The sequence below is a fragment of the Odocoileus virginianus genome, chromosome 6, assembly GCF_023699985.2.
Source record: "Odocoileus virginianus isolate 20LAN1187 ecotype Illinois chromosome 6, Ovbor_1.2, whole genome shotgun sequence".
Taxonomy (NCBI): domain Eukaryota; kingdom Metazoa; phylum Chordata; class Mammalia; order Artiodactyla; family Cervidae; genus Odocoileus; species Odocoileus virginianus.
In genome coordinates, this window is record NC_069679.1 from 87685511 (window position 1) to 87707652 (window position 22142).

General features: G+C 49.1%; 1 protein-coding gene across 9 annotated transcripts in view; it reads right to left on the reverse strand.

The window, feature by feature from the left end:
- The window catches only part of EFCAB11 (EF-hand calcium binding domain 11), a 163857-nt gene that overhangs the window by 47084 nt on the left and 94631 nt on the right, over positions 1-22142 (reverse strand). The window contains exon 6 of one of the 9 annotated variants that reach the window (XM_070469781.1): positions 2639-2687. The exons of 6 other annotated variants lie outside the window; for them this stretch is intronic. In XM_070469781.1, coding sequence (XP_070325882.1) covers positions 2654-2687 — 34 coding nt within the window. In that variant the 3' untranslated portion in view covers positions 2639-2653. 2 more of the 9 variants (XM_020900234.2, XM_070469779.1) reach the window with 2 other exon arrangements.

Consider the following 22142-nt stretch of genomic DNA (forward strand, 5'->3'; position numbering starts at 1 on the left):
GTGGGTTTTCGTGCCCTCCTCCAGGGGGTCTTCCCCACCCAGGGGTTGAACTCACGTCTCCTACACTGCAGGCAGATTCCTTACCTGCTGAGCCACTGGGGAAGCCCCCTTGATTTGCATACATAATTTGATATTGACCGAGCGCCTTCCTCCAGCCAGTGCTGAGACTTCAGTGGGCGAGAAGAACAGCAGCGGAGGGCAGAACTCTGAGGAGGACGACGCGGGCGGGAAGGGGACTCGGACAGCTGGCCAGAAAAGCAGGAGGAGCAGGGACGCCAAGGGCGAAGGGCATGCTCAGAAGGCGCGCTCACTCGTGCCAGACGCTGCGCGGAAGGACTCAGTACCCCCTCGCTGGGCCGACAGGGGCCGCTGACCCTGGTCCGCGCGGCTTCAGCGGAGTTACCGGGGCAGAAATAAGGCCACAGTGCGTTAGACGGGGTTTGGAAACGGGAGGCAGAGGAGCGACTGCAGCTTAAATGCAGAATGCCAGACAAAGGAGGTCGCTGACGCTCTTAGGTCCGCAGGCAGCGGAAAGGGGAAGAATCCGAGATCCAGCTGGCTGGATCTCCAGCGGCTGCGCACGGACGGCGGGGGCGCGGGGAGGCGGCCCCCTCCCTCTGAGACAGGAGGAGGGGGTCCGCGGCAGATCGGAGTTACGGGTGGGAAAAGTTAGCTATTACCCTCCATCCTCATCCTCACAGCCGTCATCATCTCGAGAGTAAAACTGCAGAGGGAGACCGGAAGTAAGACGCTGTCATTTTGGCGATTTCTATTTTCTTAGAGAAACGGGGAGCAAGGCCGTTCGCTGCGAGTGACGGAGAAGAGGTAGGGCAGAAGTCTGAGAAGAGGTGGAGGCCTGAAAATGTTTCCAGGGGAACCAGGAGGAAGCTGGCGGCCCCGAGGTCAGGCTGGGATGCCACACGGCTTGCAGGGTCACCCCGCAGGCCACCTCCAAGCTGAGCACGAGGCAGAAGGTGGAGACCTGGGCCGCCAGACAGGAGAGATGAGAAGACAAGGGGGCGAAGCCGTGGGGGGTCTGGCCGAGAGTGATGGGCCAGGGGATCCAGAGCGGACCGGGGCGGGAGACGGACAGTCCAGGAAGCACCCAGGGGAAGGACCAGAGGCCTCGGAGAAGATGACATCGCGGCGACGGGACCAGCACCAGACCAGAGGGCACCCGCCCTGGGCGCCGAATTCTCCAGGGCTCGGCTCTGACCCTCCTCCCCGAAAGGAGTCGGTGGGGACCACAGGGAGGGGCCAGGCCTCTGTCCCCCGCCATCCACCTTTCAGATCCCCATGCAGGTGCCTGGGGCCCGAAGCTCCCCACCAAAGCAGCCCTCCGCACACTCTGCCCGGGCCGCCCTCCTCCTGGGGGCCCACCAGGGGTGGCCGCGGGGGACCGTGCGGATTCACTCCCATGGGGGGATGGCTGTGCACACATGGGCATGCGAGGCTCCTTCTCAGGGACAGGGCCGCGCTCCCCCACAGCTATCAAACAAGGCTGTGACACCAGAAGGTTATGAAATGAATGAGAGGCAGAAATGAAAAGAAACCAAATGAAAATCTTGGAGTAAAAATATGGTTATCAAGTTCAATACAGCTTAAGAGAAATTAAAGAAACTGGAAGACAAAACTAAGAAAATCTTCCAGGATGCAGTAGAGAGAGATTAAAAAAAAAAAAGTAGGGGGAAAAACAAAAAAATTAAGGAGACAGACGTAAGGAGAAAAAGTTAAGGAAAAGATTAAGGGAAAGCTGACATTAAAAGAAGTTTCAAAAGGAGGGGAGAAAGGGAGGAGAAAAAATGTAATGCTGAAAACATCCAATTAAGGGAGCCAAACAATGTGAACAATTTACACGAATAGGGACAACATTCAAAGAAGGCCAACACCTCTTTAGAAATGAAAAAAACTGAGCTGGTTTGGAATATAAAGGATTTTTCCTTCCACCAGACAATGAAAGTGAAGTCGCTCAGCCGTGTCCCACTCTTTGCGACTCCATGGAAGACAGTCCATGGAATTCTCCAGGCCAGAATACTGGAGTGGGTAGTCTTTCCCTTCTCCAGAGAAATCTTCCCAACCCAGGGATTGAACCCAGGTCTCCCGCCTTGCAGGCGGATCCTTCACCAGCCCAGCCACAAGGGAAGCCCAGAAACCTTTCCATTAAGAAGCTAGAAACATAACACAGATGCTCGCTACTACCCCGACCAGCTGAATTTGTATCAGAGGTCCTGACTCAGGGAAAAGAGCTCTTTGAACGTGAGGTTTTAGAGAGAGTGAACCTCCTGGTAATGGTCCAGATATCAGTAGGACTAAACAGAGGCCCTGCTAAGTGAGCCGTTGGTAAAGTAACGGAGAAGAAGGTCGCCGGAGCTGACAGAGTGAACACTGGAATCTGAAGTACTCAGCGGCACCCAAGACGATGTCAGGGCTCTGGGTTTGGGAAGAGGCGCTAGGTGAGGCAGGTGACCTGGGGCGGGGCGGATGACAGGGTCACGACCACGGAGAGCAAACCAATCCGGTTAGAGGACGGGGCTACCACAGGGCCGGAACTGTTGGTCTCCAGACAGCACTGCCCTTCCGGAGCAGTGTTCCTGGGACTTCCGGGGTGGTCCAGTGGTCAGGACGCCATGCCTCCACTGCAGGGGGCAGCAGTTCATTTCCTGGTCCGGGGTCTAAGATCCGCATGCCTAGTGGGGCAGCAAAAAACAAACAAGAAGCAGTGCTCCTTCACCATGCTTCCCTGGGTCGGGAAGATCCCCCCAGAGAAGGAAATGGCAACCGGCTCCAGTATTCTTGCCTGGAAAATTCCATGGGCAGAGGAGCCTGGTGGGCTGCAGTCCATGGGGTCACAAGAGAGTCGGACACTACCGAGCGACTAACACTTTCATTTTCTTTTCCATCAGAAGAGGAACTGAACAAAACGCTTGAGAAGGGCCTGAATGTCGGTGAAAGCAAGAAGGCAGAGGCAAGGTTGCACCCTCAGTTAAGGGTGTAGGCAAGCTCGTTTAGAATGGAAGAGGGGCTCCAGGGATGTCACTGGAAATGTTGAGTGAGGGAAGAGTGGAGGCCAAGTCAGGACAAAGCAAGACCCAAGTACCAACAGAATCAGCTTGAGACAGCCAGAGAGAGGAAGGGCTTCTGTCTTTGACAGATGGTGTGGCTGGGAGAGTGACGAGAAAGACTCAGCTCTCTCTGTTAGCCTGCCCCAGCCTGGATACTGACAGGAGAATCCGTTTCTACATCTTAAGAAATGGTTCAGATGGCCTCTTGGGGTTACAATGGGAAGAAATTAAAAAAGAAAAAAAAAAAAGAAAACAACTCTGAGGACTTCCCTGGTGGTCCAGTGGCTAAGACTCTGAGCTCCCAATGCAGGGGCCTGGCTTCCATCCCTGGTCAGGGAACTAGACCCCACGTGCTACGGCCAAGATCGAAGACCCTGAATGCCAGAACTAACGCAGACAAAGTAAGTGAGTAAATACTTCTTAAAAATAATGAATGATCTTTTTTTTTTTTTTAAAGCAATGAATGCTCAAAAACAAAAACTCTGACTTCCAGATCAGAACCACTAAGCATTAACTGCATGCGTCATATCTAACAGGGCCCTTATCCTGAAATGTAGTCCTCACTTCTACATACTCAACACAGGGATATTCTCATTTACCAATACTAGAAATCTAGAGAAATTAGGATATATCATTAAGGAATACTCAGGGTTGCTTTCCTTTAGGATTGACTGATTCAATCTCCTTGCTGTCCAAGGGACTCTCAAGAGTCTTCTCCACACAGGAAATCAACTCTGAATATTCATTGGAAGGACTGATGCTGAATACACTGGCCACCTGATGCAAAGAGTCGACTCATTAGAAAAGACCCTAATGCTGGGAAAGATTGAAGGCAGGAGGAGGAGACGACAGAGGAAGACATGGTTGGATGGCATCACAAACTCAATGGACGTGAGTTTGAGCAAACTATGGGAGATGGTGAAGGACAGGGAAGCCTGGCATGCTGCAGTCCACGGGGTTGCAGAGTCAGACATGACTTACGGACTGAACAACAACATTAAAGAAAGTATCAGGAGCAAACACCAACGTCTTAAATATAATAAATATTTACTACAGGGCTGTAGACTTAGACTGATGCTGAAGCTGAAACTCCAATACTTTGGCCACCTGATGCAAACAACTGACTCATTTGAAAAGACCCTGATGCTGGGAAAGATTGAAGGCAGGAGGAGAAGGGGACGACAGAGGATGAGATGGTTGGATGGCATCACTGACTCCGTGGATATGAGTTTGAGTAAACTCCAGGAGTTGGTGATGATCAGGGAGGCCTGGCGTGCTGCAGTCCATGAGGCTGCAAACAGTCAGACACAACTGAGCGACTGAATTGAACTGAACTGTAGACTTAGAATATATTAATAGAAGTATTTAATGGCTTAATATTATGTTTAGTCTACTTGAAATATTCTATTTTACAATTTCAACAAACTGTCTCATACTTTGCATAATTAACTTCAGAGAAAGAGGTTTTGGAGACCAATATCTGTTGATCACTTAGCTTAGCTGTCCTCCCAAATCAACGCTTTCCATTACATCTGTCTTATCATTTCCCCTGATGCAGAACATGGCACGTGCAAGTCTCAGGGAGCATCCCTTTGAATAAGGAACAAGTATCAAAACAAGCAAGGATTGGCATCTGCTAGCCTATGAATCTGGACTGTTAATTATATAAGGCAAACACCATGTATTCAAGAAAATGGTACCCATTCATCCACTTTTTTCAAAATGGAAAAGCACTACATTTAATTTGTGGTTCTCTGCATTTTAAATAGGCAACTCAATGAAGCAATAAATGTGTTCATAATGAATAGATTTTTCTACATAGGGGACTCTTAATGGCAGGAACACAGTTGAAGGTTTAACCTGGTGAACAAAAAAGTAAACAACAGAACACACAGGAATAATTTGAATTTAGCCAGAAAACGATGTTTTGGGTTTTGGTTGTTTTTTTTTTTTTTAAAGAATCACTATTGTTAAGGGTAATTTTTAGGTTGTGATATAAATGCATCATTGTGTAAAAAGAAAATATAGCTGTGATTAAATTACCAGTATCTAAAATAAGATCCAGTTCTCTGTGTACCCTGCCTGTCTCCCCAGCAACTGCTACGCTTGGCCACTCTGGGGAGCCCCCCAAGCTTTCCAGACTCCCCTCTCTTCTTCCTCACGCTGCTCTGGGCTTTTTTCCTCCTTTGATCCAAACTCCCACTACTCTCCTCCTAAACCTTTCCAGTGGGCGCCATGGGACTTCTGCTTCTAATTAAACTGTCCTATATCCTAACTTTGATGACAGAGGAGGAGATGGTTGGATGGCATCACTGACTGATGGACATGAGTTTGGGTAAACTCCAGGAGTTGGTGATGAACAAGGAGGCCTGGCGTGCTGCAGTCCGTGGGGTCACAAAGAGTTGGACATGACTGAGCGACTGAACTGAATACCCTAACTCTGGTGGAGCCTATACCAAGGTCAGAGGTGTGAGGCCTTGTATCAAGGCCACAGACATGGAGCCACACGTCAGCGTCATCTCCAGATCAGACTGAGCCCCATGGCAACTGTTGCCATGAGCCGCCCTGATCCAAACCGGCCAGCTCCCTGACCCCTTCACCAGTCACCTAATGGCACCCTTCCAGCAGGAATCTTCTTTGTCTTACAGCTATAGAAGTTGGCAACGCACCATGCAAAGGGGGTGCCCTCGTGAGCTGACCTGCTGTTCCAACAGTCGACTCTCCTGGTCTGTTGGGGGGTCAGCCCGCTATGCTTGCAGCACCCACGATAGCTCTGCTCTTTGTTCTTAATAAACTCACCCCTGTCTGAAACACTGTTGTGTCTGGAGATTCCTTTCCAACCCTCATCCAAACCATGACGACTTCTCCAGCTGACGCTCACTCCACCCTGTGCCGTAACTGAAGCTCGAAGCTCGGTTCTCTGCTGGCGACCCAACTCCCCTCCAGCCGTTCCCCGAACGCGTGTCTCTCCTCAGTCTTCTGGAAGCTCACCGCTGATGTCTCCTTGTCTCCTCCGTCTTCAGCCTTCTCTGCCTGTGAGCTCCTCCCCAGGGAACTGCTGATGTAACAGTCTCAGTTCTCTGTCCCCACCCGCCCACAACCCCTTTTCCTCTCTCCCCCTCCCCTCTTCTTTCTCTTCCAGTTCCTGGAGCCCAACGCTGTCCCCTGATGCTCCCCTGGATACGGCAAGGACTCAAGGACTCAACATGCACTTCCTCGCTGCTCAGTCTAGACAGCCCTCTGAATCCCGCCTCTGACTTTTCATTTACGTGTTTACTTAGACTTCTGGCTGCTTCAGGCTGCAGGTGCCGTGTGCAGGGTCTCTCACTGTGGGCTGCGGGCTGAGTTGCCCCACAGCACGTGGGGTCTCAGCTCCCCGACCAGGGGCTGAACCAGCGCCCCCTGCATTGAAAGGCAGGTTCTTAACCACCGGACCACCAGGGAGGCCCCGTCTCTCTGATTTACTGACGACACTGGTCCTCACTGACCCCTCCTGCCCTCCTCTGTCCCCTTGGTCTCAGTGACCACAGTCTCTGGATTCTCACCTTTCTGAGCACTCTTCTCAGCCATCTCTGCACACTCTTTGTTGTGGTTGTTCAGTTGCTGAGTCATGTTCAATCTTTGTGACTCTGTGGACTGCAGCACGCCAGACTTCCCTGTCCTTCACCATCTCCCGTAGTTTGCTCAAACCCATGTCCATCGAGTCGGTGATGCCATCCAACCATCTCATCCTCTGTCGTCCCCTTCTCCTCCTGCCTTCGGTCTTTCCCAGCATCAGGGTCTTTTCCAAGAGTCAGCTCTTTGCATCACGTGGCCAGAGTATTGGAGCTTCAGGATCAGTCCTTCCAATGAATATTCAGGGTTGACTTCCTTTAGGATGGACTGGTTTGATTTCCTTGTCTTACCTTTTACCTTGTTTTAAATTGTCACAACCCTAAATATTGGTGATACTGGTGCTTCCCATGATTCTCTCTTAAGACAGTCTTCCCTTCTTTCTTAAATTCTGCTCTCTGCAAGAGCCCACTCACCCAGCGTCTTCAGTTCCCATTCACATGCTAATAACTGTCAGATGTGTGGGAATGGACTGGGCATCTCTTCTCCAATAGCTTGGGGATGGCTCAATGGAATGCATCCTCCTCCTCTAAGAACCCGTGCCTTCCATTTTCCTTCTGTCAGTGAACTTTATCATGACTCCCAGGTGCTAAATCTGAAACCCAGATCCGGTCTTTGCATGGCATGTGGGATCTTAGCAAAAAAAAATTTTTTTTTAATTGATGTATAGTTGATTTACAATGTTGTGTTACTTTGAAGTGCACGGCAGTGATTCAGATATATGTATGCATCCTTTTTCAGATTCTTTCCCATTAGAGGTTATAACAAGGTATTAAATATAGTTCCATATGTTATATACTAGATCCTGGCTGTTTATTTATTTTATATCAAGTATAAAATATATGTAATATATATAGAGCATCCATGTATCTGTGAATCCCAAACTCCTAAGTTACCCCCTCCCTTTCCCCTGGGGTAGCCACATTTGTTTCCTACATCTGTGAGTCTACTTCTGTTTTGTATATAAGTTCATTGTTCCATCACTTATATGTGCAATCTAAAAAATGACACAAATGATCTAAATTCAGTCTTGATGCCTACCCGTCCGTCATTAACTGCACCCAATCTGTTTACCTGTAAACGCAAACGTCTGTAAACGTCTCCACACAAATGCCCCTTAAATCTGTCCACATCTCTCCAATACCCCGCACGCTGTAGCCCAGGTTCCATGATCTCTTGATTTGGCTGCCGTGGGGGCAAGACCTCCATGCTCTCGGCAGAGAGACCTGTCTAAAATGCAATCTGATGTCACTGTCCTGACTTAACCACCCCCCTTTCCCCTTGGGGGAAGCCCTCACACCTCACGCCTGGACTCCCAAAGCCCTTCACAAGGGGGCCACCATCTCCCAGCCCAGGTCCCAGCGCTCCCAGCACAGCGCTCCTTTCACTCTGCACTGAAGTCATGACCTCTGGCACGGGGACCTTAGTCTAAACACATGCTTTTCCATACACCCAACTCTGACTCATCCTTCAAGCATCACCAGAGACATTCACACCTCCTGGAAGTCTTCCCTAAACAGGGCCAGGTGCCAACAAAACATCACCTTGTACTCTTCCTCCCATGGCACTTGCCACACTGTGGGAATCGCCTGTTGAACTGCAGGTGACTGTCCATTCTGTGGGCAGGACCCACGTCTGTCCAGTAACCATATTTCCCTCTACCAGCCCAGCCCAGTACATGGTAGGTATTCTATATGCACTGAATCAGTTGTTCTCAAACTTTCTGACTCAGGATTCTTCTAAACACTTAAAAATTGAGAATTCTAAAAGCTTCTGTTTACATGCCTTATATCTATTAATAGTTATACTAGAAATTAAAACTGGAAACATTTAAAACATTAATTAATTTTTTAAAAATAATAAGTTCATGACCTTTTAACATAAATATTTTTCATGAAAACTAAGCAAATTTTCCAAAACAAGTAGTGATAAGAGAATTATTTTACATTTTTTGTGGGTCTTAGGAATGCTTACTATAGTATAGCTGGATTCTTATTTCTGCTTCTAAATTCTTTGTGGCATTATGATTGTAGTGTATAAAAAAAAATACAACCTCACACAGATATATAGTTGAAAAGGGAGGAGTATTTTAATAGGCTTTTCCTATAACTGTAGATACTTATTTTTATATCACACTATAATTCAATAAGTAGTAATTTCTTAAAGGCTAGCTACAATGTATAATTTGAGACCATATCAATTAACTTTTCATACTCTGCTACATTTAAACCCTTTGGTGTATTTTGTCCTTTCAATGGATCTTTTGCCCAATCATCATTTTGTAACATCATACATGGTTATCTGAAAAATATTAATTCACTGAGTTACACAGATCTTCTAAAACATTTCATTATACAATATTTTTAGAACTACCTTTGTATCACCACTGAATGTGTCAATAAAGTCTTTTAATATTGAGAAACTGTCAAGTTCACAGTGGTGGATATGAGTTTCCCAAATTCTAATTTTCACATGAAAGCTTGAATTTTAGCTTTGGCAACAAATACTGTCACAGCTGTTTTCCTTGAAATGACAGGCTCCCTTCGCTCATTTTCAAGGAAATTTCGACCAAATACTCAAGTCTTAATAGCCGTAGTTTTTCTGCAGTCATTCTTTCAAATAAAAATGGCATTCCACTAAAACAGTGGCCAGTCATGATCTCAACTTAAAAACAATTATGCAAGTGCATTTCCTGGAGATAGCCACCATGCCCTGGCATGGAATAGAAATGCTATATGGGTATATCTCAGAATGTTAAAAAAAAAAAGATGGGCAGTTGAGGATTAAGAGTTAATAACGCAAGTTTTTATTGCTTCATCCAGGATATTCTTAAGTGAAACTGACTTTATTATTATTTTTTTAACTGTGAGGGCCAAGTGATGAAGGATACAATGACTTGTATGGTGCTACTGCCTTGATATATGCTAAGACCAGATGAAACAGTTCAGCAGGGTTACTGATCACAGACTTTGCATCATCAATGCAAATGTCCACAGAGGGAGACGAGGCAAACTGCCTTAGTGTCATGAAAATGGTTCTGACCTCGCAGGTCCCTCGGGCCTGGGATCACATGGACAGAATCTCTGGGTCACATCCCATCAGACGTCCACCCTCAGCACCTCCTGCATGGCCGACTTCTCTGCTCGTCACTCTTGGGCCTCTAGTGGCTTTCTCGCTTCCAACTACTGGGTGTTGACACCTGGATCTTAATAAAGTCTTAGTTGGATCTCGATTTCCTGGTTTCATTTTTTATATAATTTCTGAGACCCATAAAGAAGGCTGAGCACCAAAGAACTGATGTTTTTGAACTGTGCTGTTGGATAAGACTCTTTTGAGAGTCCCTTGGACAACAAGGAGATCAAACCCGTCAATCCTAAAGGAAACCAACCCTGAATATTCATTGGAAGGCCTGATGCTAAAGCTGAACCTCCAATACTTTGGGTACCTGATGCAAAGAGCCAACTCTTTGGAAAAAGACTGATGCTGGGAAAGATTGAAGGTGAGAGGAGAAGGGGACAACAAAGGATGAGATGGTAGGATGGCATCACCGACTCGACGGACATGAGTTTAAGTAAACTCCGGGAGTTGGTGATGGACAGAGAGGCCTAGCGTGCTGCAGTCCATAGGGTCGCAGAGAGTCGGACATGACTGAGCAACTGAACGACAACTGAGACCCAGGTTTGGGCATCAGCCCTCTGGTCTCAGGCCCCATGATGAAGAGTAAAGGAAATCCTGCTTGGTATTTTTTTTTCTGGACCATTCTGGGGTGGACTGACTAGCTATGTGTTTTGCACAATGTGTGTGTTGAAGGAGGCAGTGGCGGAGGGGGAAGAATTTAATACAAACTGGTATTATTTAGGAATGCACCTAACTTTGAAAGTAAAACAAAAACTGGTCTGTTGTTTTACTTCTTACAAGGTAAGGTGAACTATTTTTGTGCTCTTGAAGACAGGGGTCAAATAAAAACCTTCATCCGGTCAGTGATTACAAGCCGAGAGAAAGGACCGACATATTGCAGTTTTAAAGACGTGCTAAAAAAAAGAATAAAATAAAGACATGTGCTAGTCCATTTTTCTCCATTAGTACCTTCTGAATACGCATCAGGAGTTCATCCAAGTACAAGACCTAGGTAAATGCATCTTTCAAATATGAAAGTTGAAGTTAGGCCTGCACAAGACAAGGTATCATTGCCTGAAAATAGCTTTTGGCAAATAGCAAATTAATTTGGAAGCAAATCGGATGATTTTCAAGGCAGTGCTTCCTACCGAGTAACTCGTTTCTATCATCACACCAGAAATGCTCTCTTCTCCTTTCATGCCTCTTGTTTTAAAAATATGTTATGCGTCTTGATGACTGAGTGTTTAAAGATTTATTTATTCTTGGTTACCCGGGTCTTCACTGCCGTGGGAGGGGCGTTCTCTAGTTGCAGGGAGCAGGGGCTGCTCGCGAGCCGTGGCGTTCGGGCTTCTCCCTGTGGTGCCTTCTCTTGCCGTGGGGCCTGGGTCCTAGGGTGCATGGGCTCGGCAGTTGGGGTGCACGGGTTTAGCTGCCCTGTGGCCTGTGGGATCCTCCCCGACCAGGGATCGAACCTATGTCCCCTACACTGGCAGACAGAGTCTTAACCACTAGCCCACCAGGGAAGCCCCTCCTTGCATGCCTCTTATATCACTTTACTGAGAAATCCTTGAACTAAAGCTTTCACATCAGCACAACCACCTCCTTGCAGTCTGAACAGCCAAGCTCCACCATACTCATGCGTCAGAATGAAACGAACCTTTACTATTTCCAAGAGTCGATGAGAGAATGAAATGCCTTTCCTGCCATTCTGCAGCATTCTTGCAAGTGGAGTCCGGAGGTTTAACCTCCAGGGGGACTATGGGAAGACTTCAGGTGCTTCCCTGGGAGGAAGGGCACTTGGTGAGAAAGCAGCGCTGTGTGGGTGCTCGAAGGCAGAGTCTGTGCTCTGGGGAGAGGCAGGCTGCAGGCGGTGGGCACCGCCCAGACCCCAGCCCAAGAGCGTGTCTCTGGGATGGTGAGGGGCCAGCCCCTCCTCCTCCACTGACAGGAACCTGCTGGATCCAGCACAGGCTGGGCTCGGCTCCCCGGCCACGGCGGAGCAAGGGTCCAAGTTCTGGAGGCACGAGGCCTGGGTCTGAATGTGGCTCCGTCACCCACAGGCCGACTGACCGGGGCAGGGTCTCCAACCGTCAGAGCTGTCATCTACAAAATGGAGAAAACGCGCCCAGCTACTGGAACGGTTATGAGATGGTAAAGAATCATCAACACAGGACTTCCCTGGTGGTGCAGGGGTTGGAACTTGCCTGCCAATCCAAGGGACACGGGTTCAGTCCCTGGTCCAGGAAGATTCCCCGTGCCGCAGAGCAGCCCAGGCTGGGCCCTAACTACTGAGGTGTAGGGCCCGGGGCCACGGGAGGAGCCGCTGCGCAGAGACGGCCGCATGCCGAGACCGGAGAGGGGCCCGCTCGCCACAGCAGAGCCAGCCCACACAGTGACGCAGACCCAGCAGGGCCACAGTAATCACACAGATATTCTCTAAGAATCACCTACACCGAGCACTCAGCTGGCAGGCGGCGCTAGCGGTAAAGAAGCCGCCTGCCAGTGCAGGAACGCGAGAGACGTGGGTTCGATCCCTGGGTCGGGAAGATCCCCTGGAGAGGGCACGGCAGCCCACTCCAGTGTTCCTGCCTGGAGACTCCCGCGGACGGAGGAGGCTGGGGGGCGAAAGTCCACGGGGTCACAGGAGTCAGACACGACTGGGCGACTCACACTTTGACTGCTCACAGTATTCTCACTCTTCTTCTGCAAGCAGGAGCGGCACACCCCCTATTTTTTTTCAGTATTAGTCTCCATATTACCACAAGCACCTGAAAGGAGAAGAAATGCATCTAGGACTTTTATGTGATTCCTCCTCTACCCATGCCAGGACAAGTTGGAAGATCCTATCTAATTTTTCAGGCATCAGTCAAAGACTACGTGGCTCGCTGAGGCGGGCCCGGAACCTGGGACGCTTTGTCGCAGAGCTTACCGCAGGCACGCCACTCCTGGAGCTCCGACACACAGAGCAGCTGTTTGGGGCTAGACGTGATTGTGTGCATGCGCGGCTGGGGCAAGTTCTGCGCCGAAAGACACAAAAACGGACCAAAAAACCCAACTGCCATTTCTGAGAGCTGGGAGCACAAACTAGGTATCAGGAGCAGAAGCAGGGCGCTGCCCCCGGCCCCCTGCACGCAACAGCACCCAGGGGGGCCGACGCAGCCCCCTCCCCACCCCGCCGAGCGAGCAGGGGGCCTGCTACTCGTTGCCACTCTCTTCTGCGGCCCGCGCAGGAGCGCCGACAAAGCCTTGCCTGAGTCTCCAGTCTGGCCCCTGGTCAATTCCTATTGCTTGGCCAAGAACACCAGTTTCAGTATCATTCCCACCAGGCGTGTTTACACCCTAACTGGGAGGGGCCTCTTGAGATATAAGCATTTGGATTAATAACAAAGCTTGACAAAAAGATGCAGTCTCATCAGAGGAAGACTCGGAAAGAACCCCAGTGTGAGGTCTCAACCCCCATTTTACGCCTTGAGTCCCTCAATCTTCTCAATCCTGACAACCTTTCCTTCAACTCTGCTTCAGAAGTGAAAGTGAAAATCGCTCACTTGTGCCCAGCTCTTTGTGACGCCATGGACTGTAGCCCACCAGAGCCCTCTGTCCGGGGGATTCTCCAGGCAGGAACACGGGTGGGCCGCCATCTCCTTCTCCAGAGGGTCTTCCTGACCCAGGGACTGCAGGAGAGGCTGTGCAGACTCGTGGGCCTCAAGGCCAGACCCCGTTCTTTCAGATCGGGAGAAAGCGACCGACAGTGGTTTGCTGGTGGGAACAGTCCGTGTGAGAAGGGATCCCGCTCGGTGACCGGCTGCAGACCTGAGCCTCTCGAGCTCCCCCTCCGTCTCCCCTCCACGCTCCACTGGGCAGAGAGCTCCCCACTGCTCCAGGCCCCATGGTCCCGCCACCTCGGGGCCCTTGGCCTGGGACACCGTCCCTCCAGCCGCCGTCTTTCCCAGTCTGACCCGGTTCTTCCTCACCGTTCAATGTGGGCATTATTCACAGGGGGTTACTCGGGACAGACTAAATGTCAAACCACAGGAGTTAAGCTGGAACAGCGCAAAGTGCGACACTTGGCAGACGGCTTACACAAATTACACTGGTCTCCAAGACACAGGTTTCGTGACCCTGTTTCAGCGGAACGAGGCTCACAGACACAGAAGCAGGTCTGACGAGCTGGTCTCCAGGGGCTTTAACTGTGATTTTCTAAGTAATGGGAGGTATGGTGTGTGTTTTTTGGTCTATAATTTCTGTAAGAAGCATGTGTTGTTTTTGTAACAAGAAAACCTATTTTTGTAAGAGCCGTTTCATTGTTAATGTCTTTGCATTCCTATTGCTCACAATGATAGACCATTTTGGACAAGGATGGTGGCTGGATAGAAAAAAAGAACCTGGAAAATAATGGAAAACAGGTAAATGGCTTTGTGCGTGGTTTACAGCAGCACACGTTTATCACATTGCAGTTCTGGAGGTCAGGAGTCCAGAATGCGTCTCACGGGGCCATACTCAAGGTGGCAGGAGGCCGCCTTCCTTTCTACGGCTCTTTGGGAGAATCCATTCCCTTGCCTGTCTCGGGTTCTAGAAGCTTCCGGCATCTCTTGGCCCCTGGCCCACTTCCTCCATCTTCAGAGCCAGTCCTGTTGGCCTGAGTCCTTCTCCTGCTGCCATTTCCCTGATTCTGACTCTCCTGCCTCCAGGTTCCCCATTAAAGAACGCTGGTGGTTACCCTGGACTCACCTGGATCTTCCAGAATCATCTCAGTGTAAAGTTGGCTGGTCGCCACCCTACTTCCAGGCACGACTGTGCTTCCTCCTTGTCGGGTGCCACGGCACTCTCAGAGTGGGATCGGGATGTGGGCGCTGCCCAGGGCCAATCTTCTGTCCACCAGGAGCTCAGCCTCAGCCCCGGACCTCAGACTTGTCTTTCTACCTGGCATTCCCTGGGTGTGTAACAGGCATCGTGGCCAAAGCTGACCCCCTGACCTTCTTCCAAAACCTGTTTCTCCCCTCGGGGTCCCCTCTCCATCCTTCCAGCTTCTCAGGCCACAAGCTCAGAGTCCGCCTTGACTGTCCCCTGTATCCCACCACCCGGCTCCTCGCATCCCAGCCCGCTGCCTGCACCTTCCTCCGGACACCAGGCCCCGACCACCACCACGTCCATCACTGCCCAGCCCAGGCCAGCATCAATTCTCAGCAAGACTACCGTGGCGCCCGCTCACCATTCTTCCTGCTGGCCTGACGTCTCCTCCTGTGGACTAGTCTCAAAAAACAAGCCCCTTTCGTCCTTCCGCGTCTGCTTATCCTATGTATTCTTCACCTCGTGCTTTGGTTAACGTACATCATATGGTTATTTATTGTTTTTCTCTGTTCTTCCCACTAGAGCATAAGCTTCCTGAGGGCAGGGAAGCTCTTCTTATTCCTTGCTGCGCCCCCCGATCCTAGAACTGTGGCTGGCACAGAGTAGGCACTCGGTGAATGCTTGGCATTTGAATAACAGGCCCTCCTCCCGCTCACCCCTCTGGACTCTGCCCCATGTGCTGGGCGAGGGCTGGGACAGAGGCCACGGGAGGACCAGGGCCTTCGGAAGCCTCTGGGTCGGCTCTGGGCTCCTCGCCGGTAACGTCCGGGTCAGCAGGGACCCAGGGTTTATGGGCTCGGCTGGGGAGCCACCGCCCCCCTGCCGAAACCCCACAGCCTGACCCAGGGGTCTGAAGAACGGTACAGGCCAGGGTGGGGGCCAGCACCCTGAGCCCAGGCTCCCCCCGGGAGGGAAGGGTGGTGGTGGGCCGCCTTCCCCCGCACACAGGTGACCCCTGCTGATGGCGGTGAACCCCGCCGAGAGGAGTCGGCAGCGTCTACTCTTCTGTTCAACAGGCAGAAGCACTACTCTGTGCCCAGTGCTGTCCTGGGAGCTGGGGAGACGCGAGTGAGCCCAGCAGACGGGGTCCCTGCCCCCAGAACACGGACACGAGGGGAGCCAGACAGTGACCGGAAGAACAGCAGCGAATCGCCACGGGGAGACAGAGTGTGAGGGTGAGGGGAGACGGTGACGGGGTGTGCCGAGAGGTGCTCCTTGGAGCAGGCGGGAAGGAAAGAGGCTCACTCCAGTAAGGCGCCTGCCTTCTTCCTACACATGTCACCACCGAGCCATGTGGGCTTGGAGGAGTCACAGCTCCCAGGACTGAACTGGGCTACACAAAAACACTGGCTCAGCAAGCTAAAACGTCTGAGCTATTGTTGCGGTTCAGTCGCTCAGTCGTGTCTGACTCCTTGCGACCCCATGGACTGCAGCACGCCAGGCCTCCCTGTCCCTCACCAACTCCTGGAGCTTACTCAAACTCATGTTCACTGAGTCGGTGATGCCATCCAGCCAACTCACCCTCTGCTGTCCCCTTCTCCTCCTGCCCCCAATCCCTCCCAGCATCAGGGTACATACATAAATACAATAAATAACCAATCTTTTTAAGATGTCCAGTGAAATTTTGATTTGATCACTGCAGGACGTTAAACGTTTTCCTCTGTAAAGAAGCGGCTAACAGAGGACTTTGTTTATTGTTAGTGAGTTGTTCAGTGGCTACATGTACACAAACAACACTGTTCTGAATTTTGGCTGGAAGAATGGAAGCTCAGGAAATTAAACTCTCAGTGTCTTCCCTGGGACCACAGAGCAATTTAGTGAGAGGCCAGGATCAGACCCACCAGCCCCGGAATTTCCCACTATGGCTTAGTGTACTAACCACAGAGGCGCTAGTGGTAAAGAACCCGCCTACCGATGCAGGAGAGATAAGAGACACGTGTTCAATCCCTGCGTCGGGAAGACCCCCCGGAGGAAGCCATGGCAACCCACTCCGGTATTCTTGCCTGGAGGATCCCACAGACAGAGGAGCCTCGCGGACTACAGTCCATGGGGTCGCGAAGAGTCGGGCACGACCCAGGGACTAACACCAGAGACCTTGGAAGGTTCCCATAAATACTTTGTTTTGTGGTCAGGCAACGAAATGTGCAAAGGTCCCTACCCTCTATCTGATCATCGCCTAAAGGACTTTCCTCTGGGGCCAGAAGCGATTTGTCCGTGTCGTAATAAAGGCAGCCTTTTCACATCTCCCTTGGTAGCTGCGGAAATCCTGGCCCACACCCAAATGCCCCACTTGGGTTTTGTTCAGGAAAGATTTCTTCCAGCTGCTTTATTTGTTCCCCGATTACATGTATGAGCTTCCAGAATGCACAAGATCTCAAGTCAAATGAAAGGCTTCAGTTCCCAATTCGCATAAAGAGAGAAAATTTGAAACCAAGGGAAACAACGAAACATGGCTAAATGAAGGGCTAAGTATTATAGAAATGAGACTGGATAGCATTCTTCCTAAAAGGTCAGCACGTGCCAATGCGCGGAAGGAGAATGAGGCAGCGTGGGGTAATCACACTATCCCTGTGCTATATTTATGGCCCCGCTTGCAAAGGAAGTCAGACACCCTCTTTAGCATTTACAATTTGGGGCATAGCAAGCTGCTAGAAATGAAAATACATGTCTGCACTTAAAAATAAAAACGTGCGCACTCACATTCATGAGTCTTATTCTCAATAACCAAAAGGCGGACACGACGCAGATGTCCATTGACGGACAACGGGATAAACAAAACGTGGTTTATTCACACAGTGGAATACTACTCAGCCTTTCAAAGAAAGGGAGTTCCTTTTAAATGTAGACGGCCCTTCAGGACATGCTGCTGAGAGAAATAAGCCAGTCCAAAATGAGAAACGCTGTAAGATTTTACTGATATGAGGTATCTCATGTAGTCTAACTCACAGAAACACAAAGGTGAATGGTGGCTGCCCAGGGCTGAGGGGAGAGCAAATGGGAGTCTCCGTTTGCAAACTGACAAGGTTCTAGAGTTTGGTTATACAACAACGTGAAGACAGTTACTGCTATGGCACAGGACGCTAACACATGATTAAAGAAAAACAAAACCAACAGAGGAAACAAAACAAACAAAAAACCCCCACAAACAAAGACACACATTGGACTTCTCTTTTAAGGATTGGAAGAGCATGTCTAAGAATGAAATTGGGGCGTCCTGGAGATTGGCCCTCATTCATGTCAAGAGCCTGGGATGAGTACTAAGATGCGGGTCTAAATGGAAAATGTGAAGTAAGGGGCCAGGCGTGGCCGGTGAGTTGTGGCAGATGGAGAGACAGAAGGATCTGGAAAGAGAAGACTACAGACACAGGCGTGAGAGGAAGGTGACCTTTCACACAAACATGGAGAGTTTGAGCGACCCCCCTCGCAAAGTAATCAAATGCTGAAGTCTGGAAATTTAAGAAGCAAAATTCTGAAGTTTCATGAATCTTGAAATATATTCTGGAAAGTATTTAGAAGTTGATGGAGTCCCAAAAATCATTTGAGCATTAAACACATCCCACACATTTATCTACTGTGATTAAGCCATACAGTTACAATATCACAAATAGGACAACTGGTGTATGTAATGATTAAACACAGTGAGACCTTCAGAAGAGCATATGCATAAATAGTGAAGACGCTCTCGTCTGAAGCTGTCTGCACTGAAAGCCAATTCAGGTGAGTTCAGCTGCTCAGTTGTTGGCTCTTTGACCCCATGAACCGCAGCACGCCAGGCCTCCCTGTCCATCACCAACTCCCGGGGCTTACTCAAACTCACGCCCATCAAGTCGGTGATGCCTTCCAGCCATCTCATCCTCTGTCGTCCCCTTCTCCTCCTGCCCCCAATCCCTCCCAGCATCAGGGTCTTTTCCAATGAGTCAACTCTTCCCATCAGGTGGCCAAAGGATTGGAGTTTCAGCTTCAGCATCAGTCCTTCCAATGAACACCCAGGACTGATCTCCTTTAGGATGGACTGGTTGGATCTCCTTGCAGTCCAAGGGACTCTCAAGAGTCTTCTCCAACACCACAGTTCAAAAACATCAATTCTTTGGCATTCAGCTTTCTTTATAGTCCAACTCTCACATCCATACATGACTACTAGAAAAGCCATAGCTTTGTCTAGACAGACCTTTGTTGGCAAAGTAATGTCTCTGCTTTTTAATATGCTGTCTATGTTGGGCATAGCTTTTCTTACAAGGAGCAAGCATCTTTTCATTTCATGGCTGCAGTCACCATCTACCGTGATTTTGGAGCCCAAGAAAATAAAGTCTGTCACTGTTTCCATTGTTTCCCCATTTATTTGCCATGAAGTGATGGGACCGGATGCCATGATGTTAGTTTTTTGAATGTTGTGTTTTAAGCCAGCCTTTTCACTCTCCTCTTGCACTTTCATCAAAAGGCTCTTTAGTTTCTCTTCACTTTCTGCCATAAGGGTGCTGTCATCTGCATATCTGAGGTTATTGGTATTTCTCCTGGCAATCTTGATTCCAGGTTGTGGTTCATCCAGCCTGGCATTTGGCATGATGTACTCTGCATATAAGTTAAATAAGCAAGGTGACAATACACAGCGTTGATGTACTCCTTTCCCAATTTGGAACCAGTCTGTTGCTCCATGTCCAGTTCTAATTGCTGCTTCCTGACTTGCATACAGATTTCTCAGGAGGCAGGTAAGGTGGTCTGGTAGTCACATCTCTTTCAGAATTTTCTACAGTTTCTTGTGATCCACACAGTCAAAGGCTTTAGCATAGTCAATGAAGCAGAAGTTTTTCTGGAATTCTCTTGCTTTTTCTATGATGCAATGGATGTTGGCAATTTGATCTCTGGTCCCTCTGCCTTTTCTAAATCCAGCTTGAACACCAAGAAATTCTCAGTTGACATATTGTTGAAGTCTTGCTTGGAGAATTTTGAGCATTACTTTGCTAGTGTGTGAGATGAGTGCAACTGTGTGGTAGTTTGAGGATTCTTAGGCATTGCCTTTCTTTGGGATTGGAATGAAAACGGACCTTTTCCAGTCCTGTGGCCACTGCTGAGTTTTCCAAATTTGCTGGCATATTGAGTGTAGCACTTTCACAGCATCATCTTTTAGGATTTGAAATAGCTCAGCTGGAATTCCATCACCTCCACTCACTTTGTTCACAGTGATGCTTCCTAAGGCCCACTTGACTTCACATTCCAGGATGTCTGGCTCTAGGTGAGTGATCACACCATCCTTTGATCACACATTATCAAAGGGACTGAGAATCCCCAAGAAATTTGACTTTGAAGGTCCATGGGATTTGATTACAGAATTCCACAGGACTGGGGAAACAGACTCGTGGAGGGCACAAACGAAACATTCTGCGCACCAAGACCCCAGAGAAAGCAGCAACGGCCCCACAAGAAACTGAGCCAGACTTGCCCTGGTGTCCAGGAGTCTCTGGCGGAGGCGTGGGTTGACAGCAGCCTGCCGTGGGGCCAGGGGCACTGAGCGCCACAGTCCTGGGAGCCACAGGACTTAGTGGCATAAGCCCTTTTGGAGAAGGTCACCATTGACCCTCCCATAGTTTGGCCTCCAGCCAAGTCCAGTGGGGAAATACAGCTGCACATTAACAGAAAATTGGATTAAAGGTTTACTGAGCTTGGCCCCGCCCATCAGAGGAAGACCCAGACCCCCCACAGCCAGCACCTCCCATCAGGAAGTCAATCGGCCGATTTTCAAAAAATTGTTGAAAAGGCGAAACATGCGAAAAATAAACACAGCCTGCGGTTGATGCTGGGGTCCATCGGATCCCCACCTGAAAGTGTCACCTGCTGAGAGCAGACAGGTAAGGACCTCCTGGGCTCCACCTGCAGCCAGCAGAAGTCACTTTGCTCCCCTGGGGGGCAGGCCACACCCAATGCCTGATCAGTGCCTGAGGACACGTGCAAACGCCTCTCTGCCACATCTCTGGAGGGTGGCTGGCACCAGTCTCCCACCTGGGTGTCCAGGCTCCTTCTCGTGGTCCTGCCTCCCTCACTCCCATCCAGGCCTGAATCCGAGAGCGCTCACTCCCCAACAAGCTTCTGCACATCTCCATCTCAGTCTATTCCCCAGGAGCCCACCCTAAGACACACATGTAACTTAAATGCCTGACTTAACATTTTAAATATAAGCATGTGTTCATTTCCTTATATCCTGATCTATGCCAAAGCCCTCATCTTTGAGAAATGGTACATGGATCAGCATGATTTGTTGTCTTTCTCGAATGAACTACACCTAAAACGCATTACCTATGATTTCCAATTTTGGTTTCCTGAAAATAAGAAAACTTAAAAGACCACTAGAAAACAACCTAGATTTGGAATTCCTCTAGCTTTTTAAATTCTCTGCTCACCAGTCTTTAACAGTTCTCTCACCCACAGTTACTGTGACAGATTAAAACAATTTTTAAAATTGTAATAAAACACACATAACATAAAATTTACCACCTTAGCTCAGTCATATTAAGCGGCACACTCATTTTGCAGTCATCACCACCATCCATCTCCAGAACTCACACTGCAAGCCTGAACCTCGGTCCCCATTAAAGCAGAACTCTCCGTTTTCCTGCCCTGCAGTCCCTGTCAACCATGATTCTACTTTCTATCTCTATGAGAATGACCACTCGAGGTCCTCAGAAGTTTTTCTTCAATTTATTGAGTTACCTTTATTAAGTCTTTCCAAAATTTATTTTTTTTTATAGAAAAAGGCAGCTGTCTTTTTGTACTGACATTCTGTTTGCTTACTATTTAATTAAATCACCTAATTACAAGGACAAGTTCAGCTGGCATAAAGAGGTTTGAGAACAAACAACAGAGAACAGGTCTGGGGACGAAAACCACTCAGGTAGTTGGAGCAGACGTACATGAAGGCGCTGCAGAGAAGCTTCTGGTTACAAATGTTCCGCATGCTGCGGCATCCACCTGATGGCTCAGCATAAGGACTGGGAGCTCCCTCTAGTCTGCTGAACTGGCTGGAAGGACGTCTTCTACTGTGTCGGTATAGATATTGATGGCGTTTCTTGAGCACCTGTTATGGGTCAGGCACTGTGTTAAGCATGTAGCTTGCACTGTGTCACTGAATGTCCATAATCTGCGAGGCAAATATTATCACCTTCATTTTCCCTACAAGGAAACCAAGGCCCAGAGAAGGAATCAAGCACTTTATCCAAAGCGGCGCCAGTGAGAAGCGACAGAGCTGAGATTTTCAAGTTGGTGTGACTCCAAAGCCTGTCTCCCCTCTTCCTGCCCACACTGGCTCTGCAAGTGAATATTAAATAAAAGGTGTAACAAGAATAAAAACACAGAAGTGAGCCTTTGTTTGCTATTGGCATCATACAAAATGACAAAATATGTCACTTGCTTTTTTAAGACTATAATTTAACAAACAAGGAATGTACTTAAATTCTCGTAAGAAAGGAGTATAGGTAATACAATCTGCAATTGGTGTTTGTTTACATAAGAATG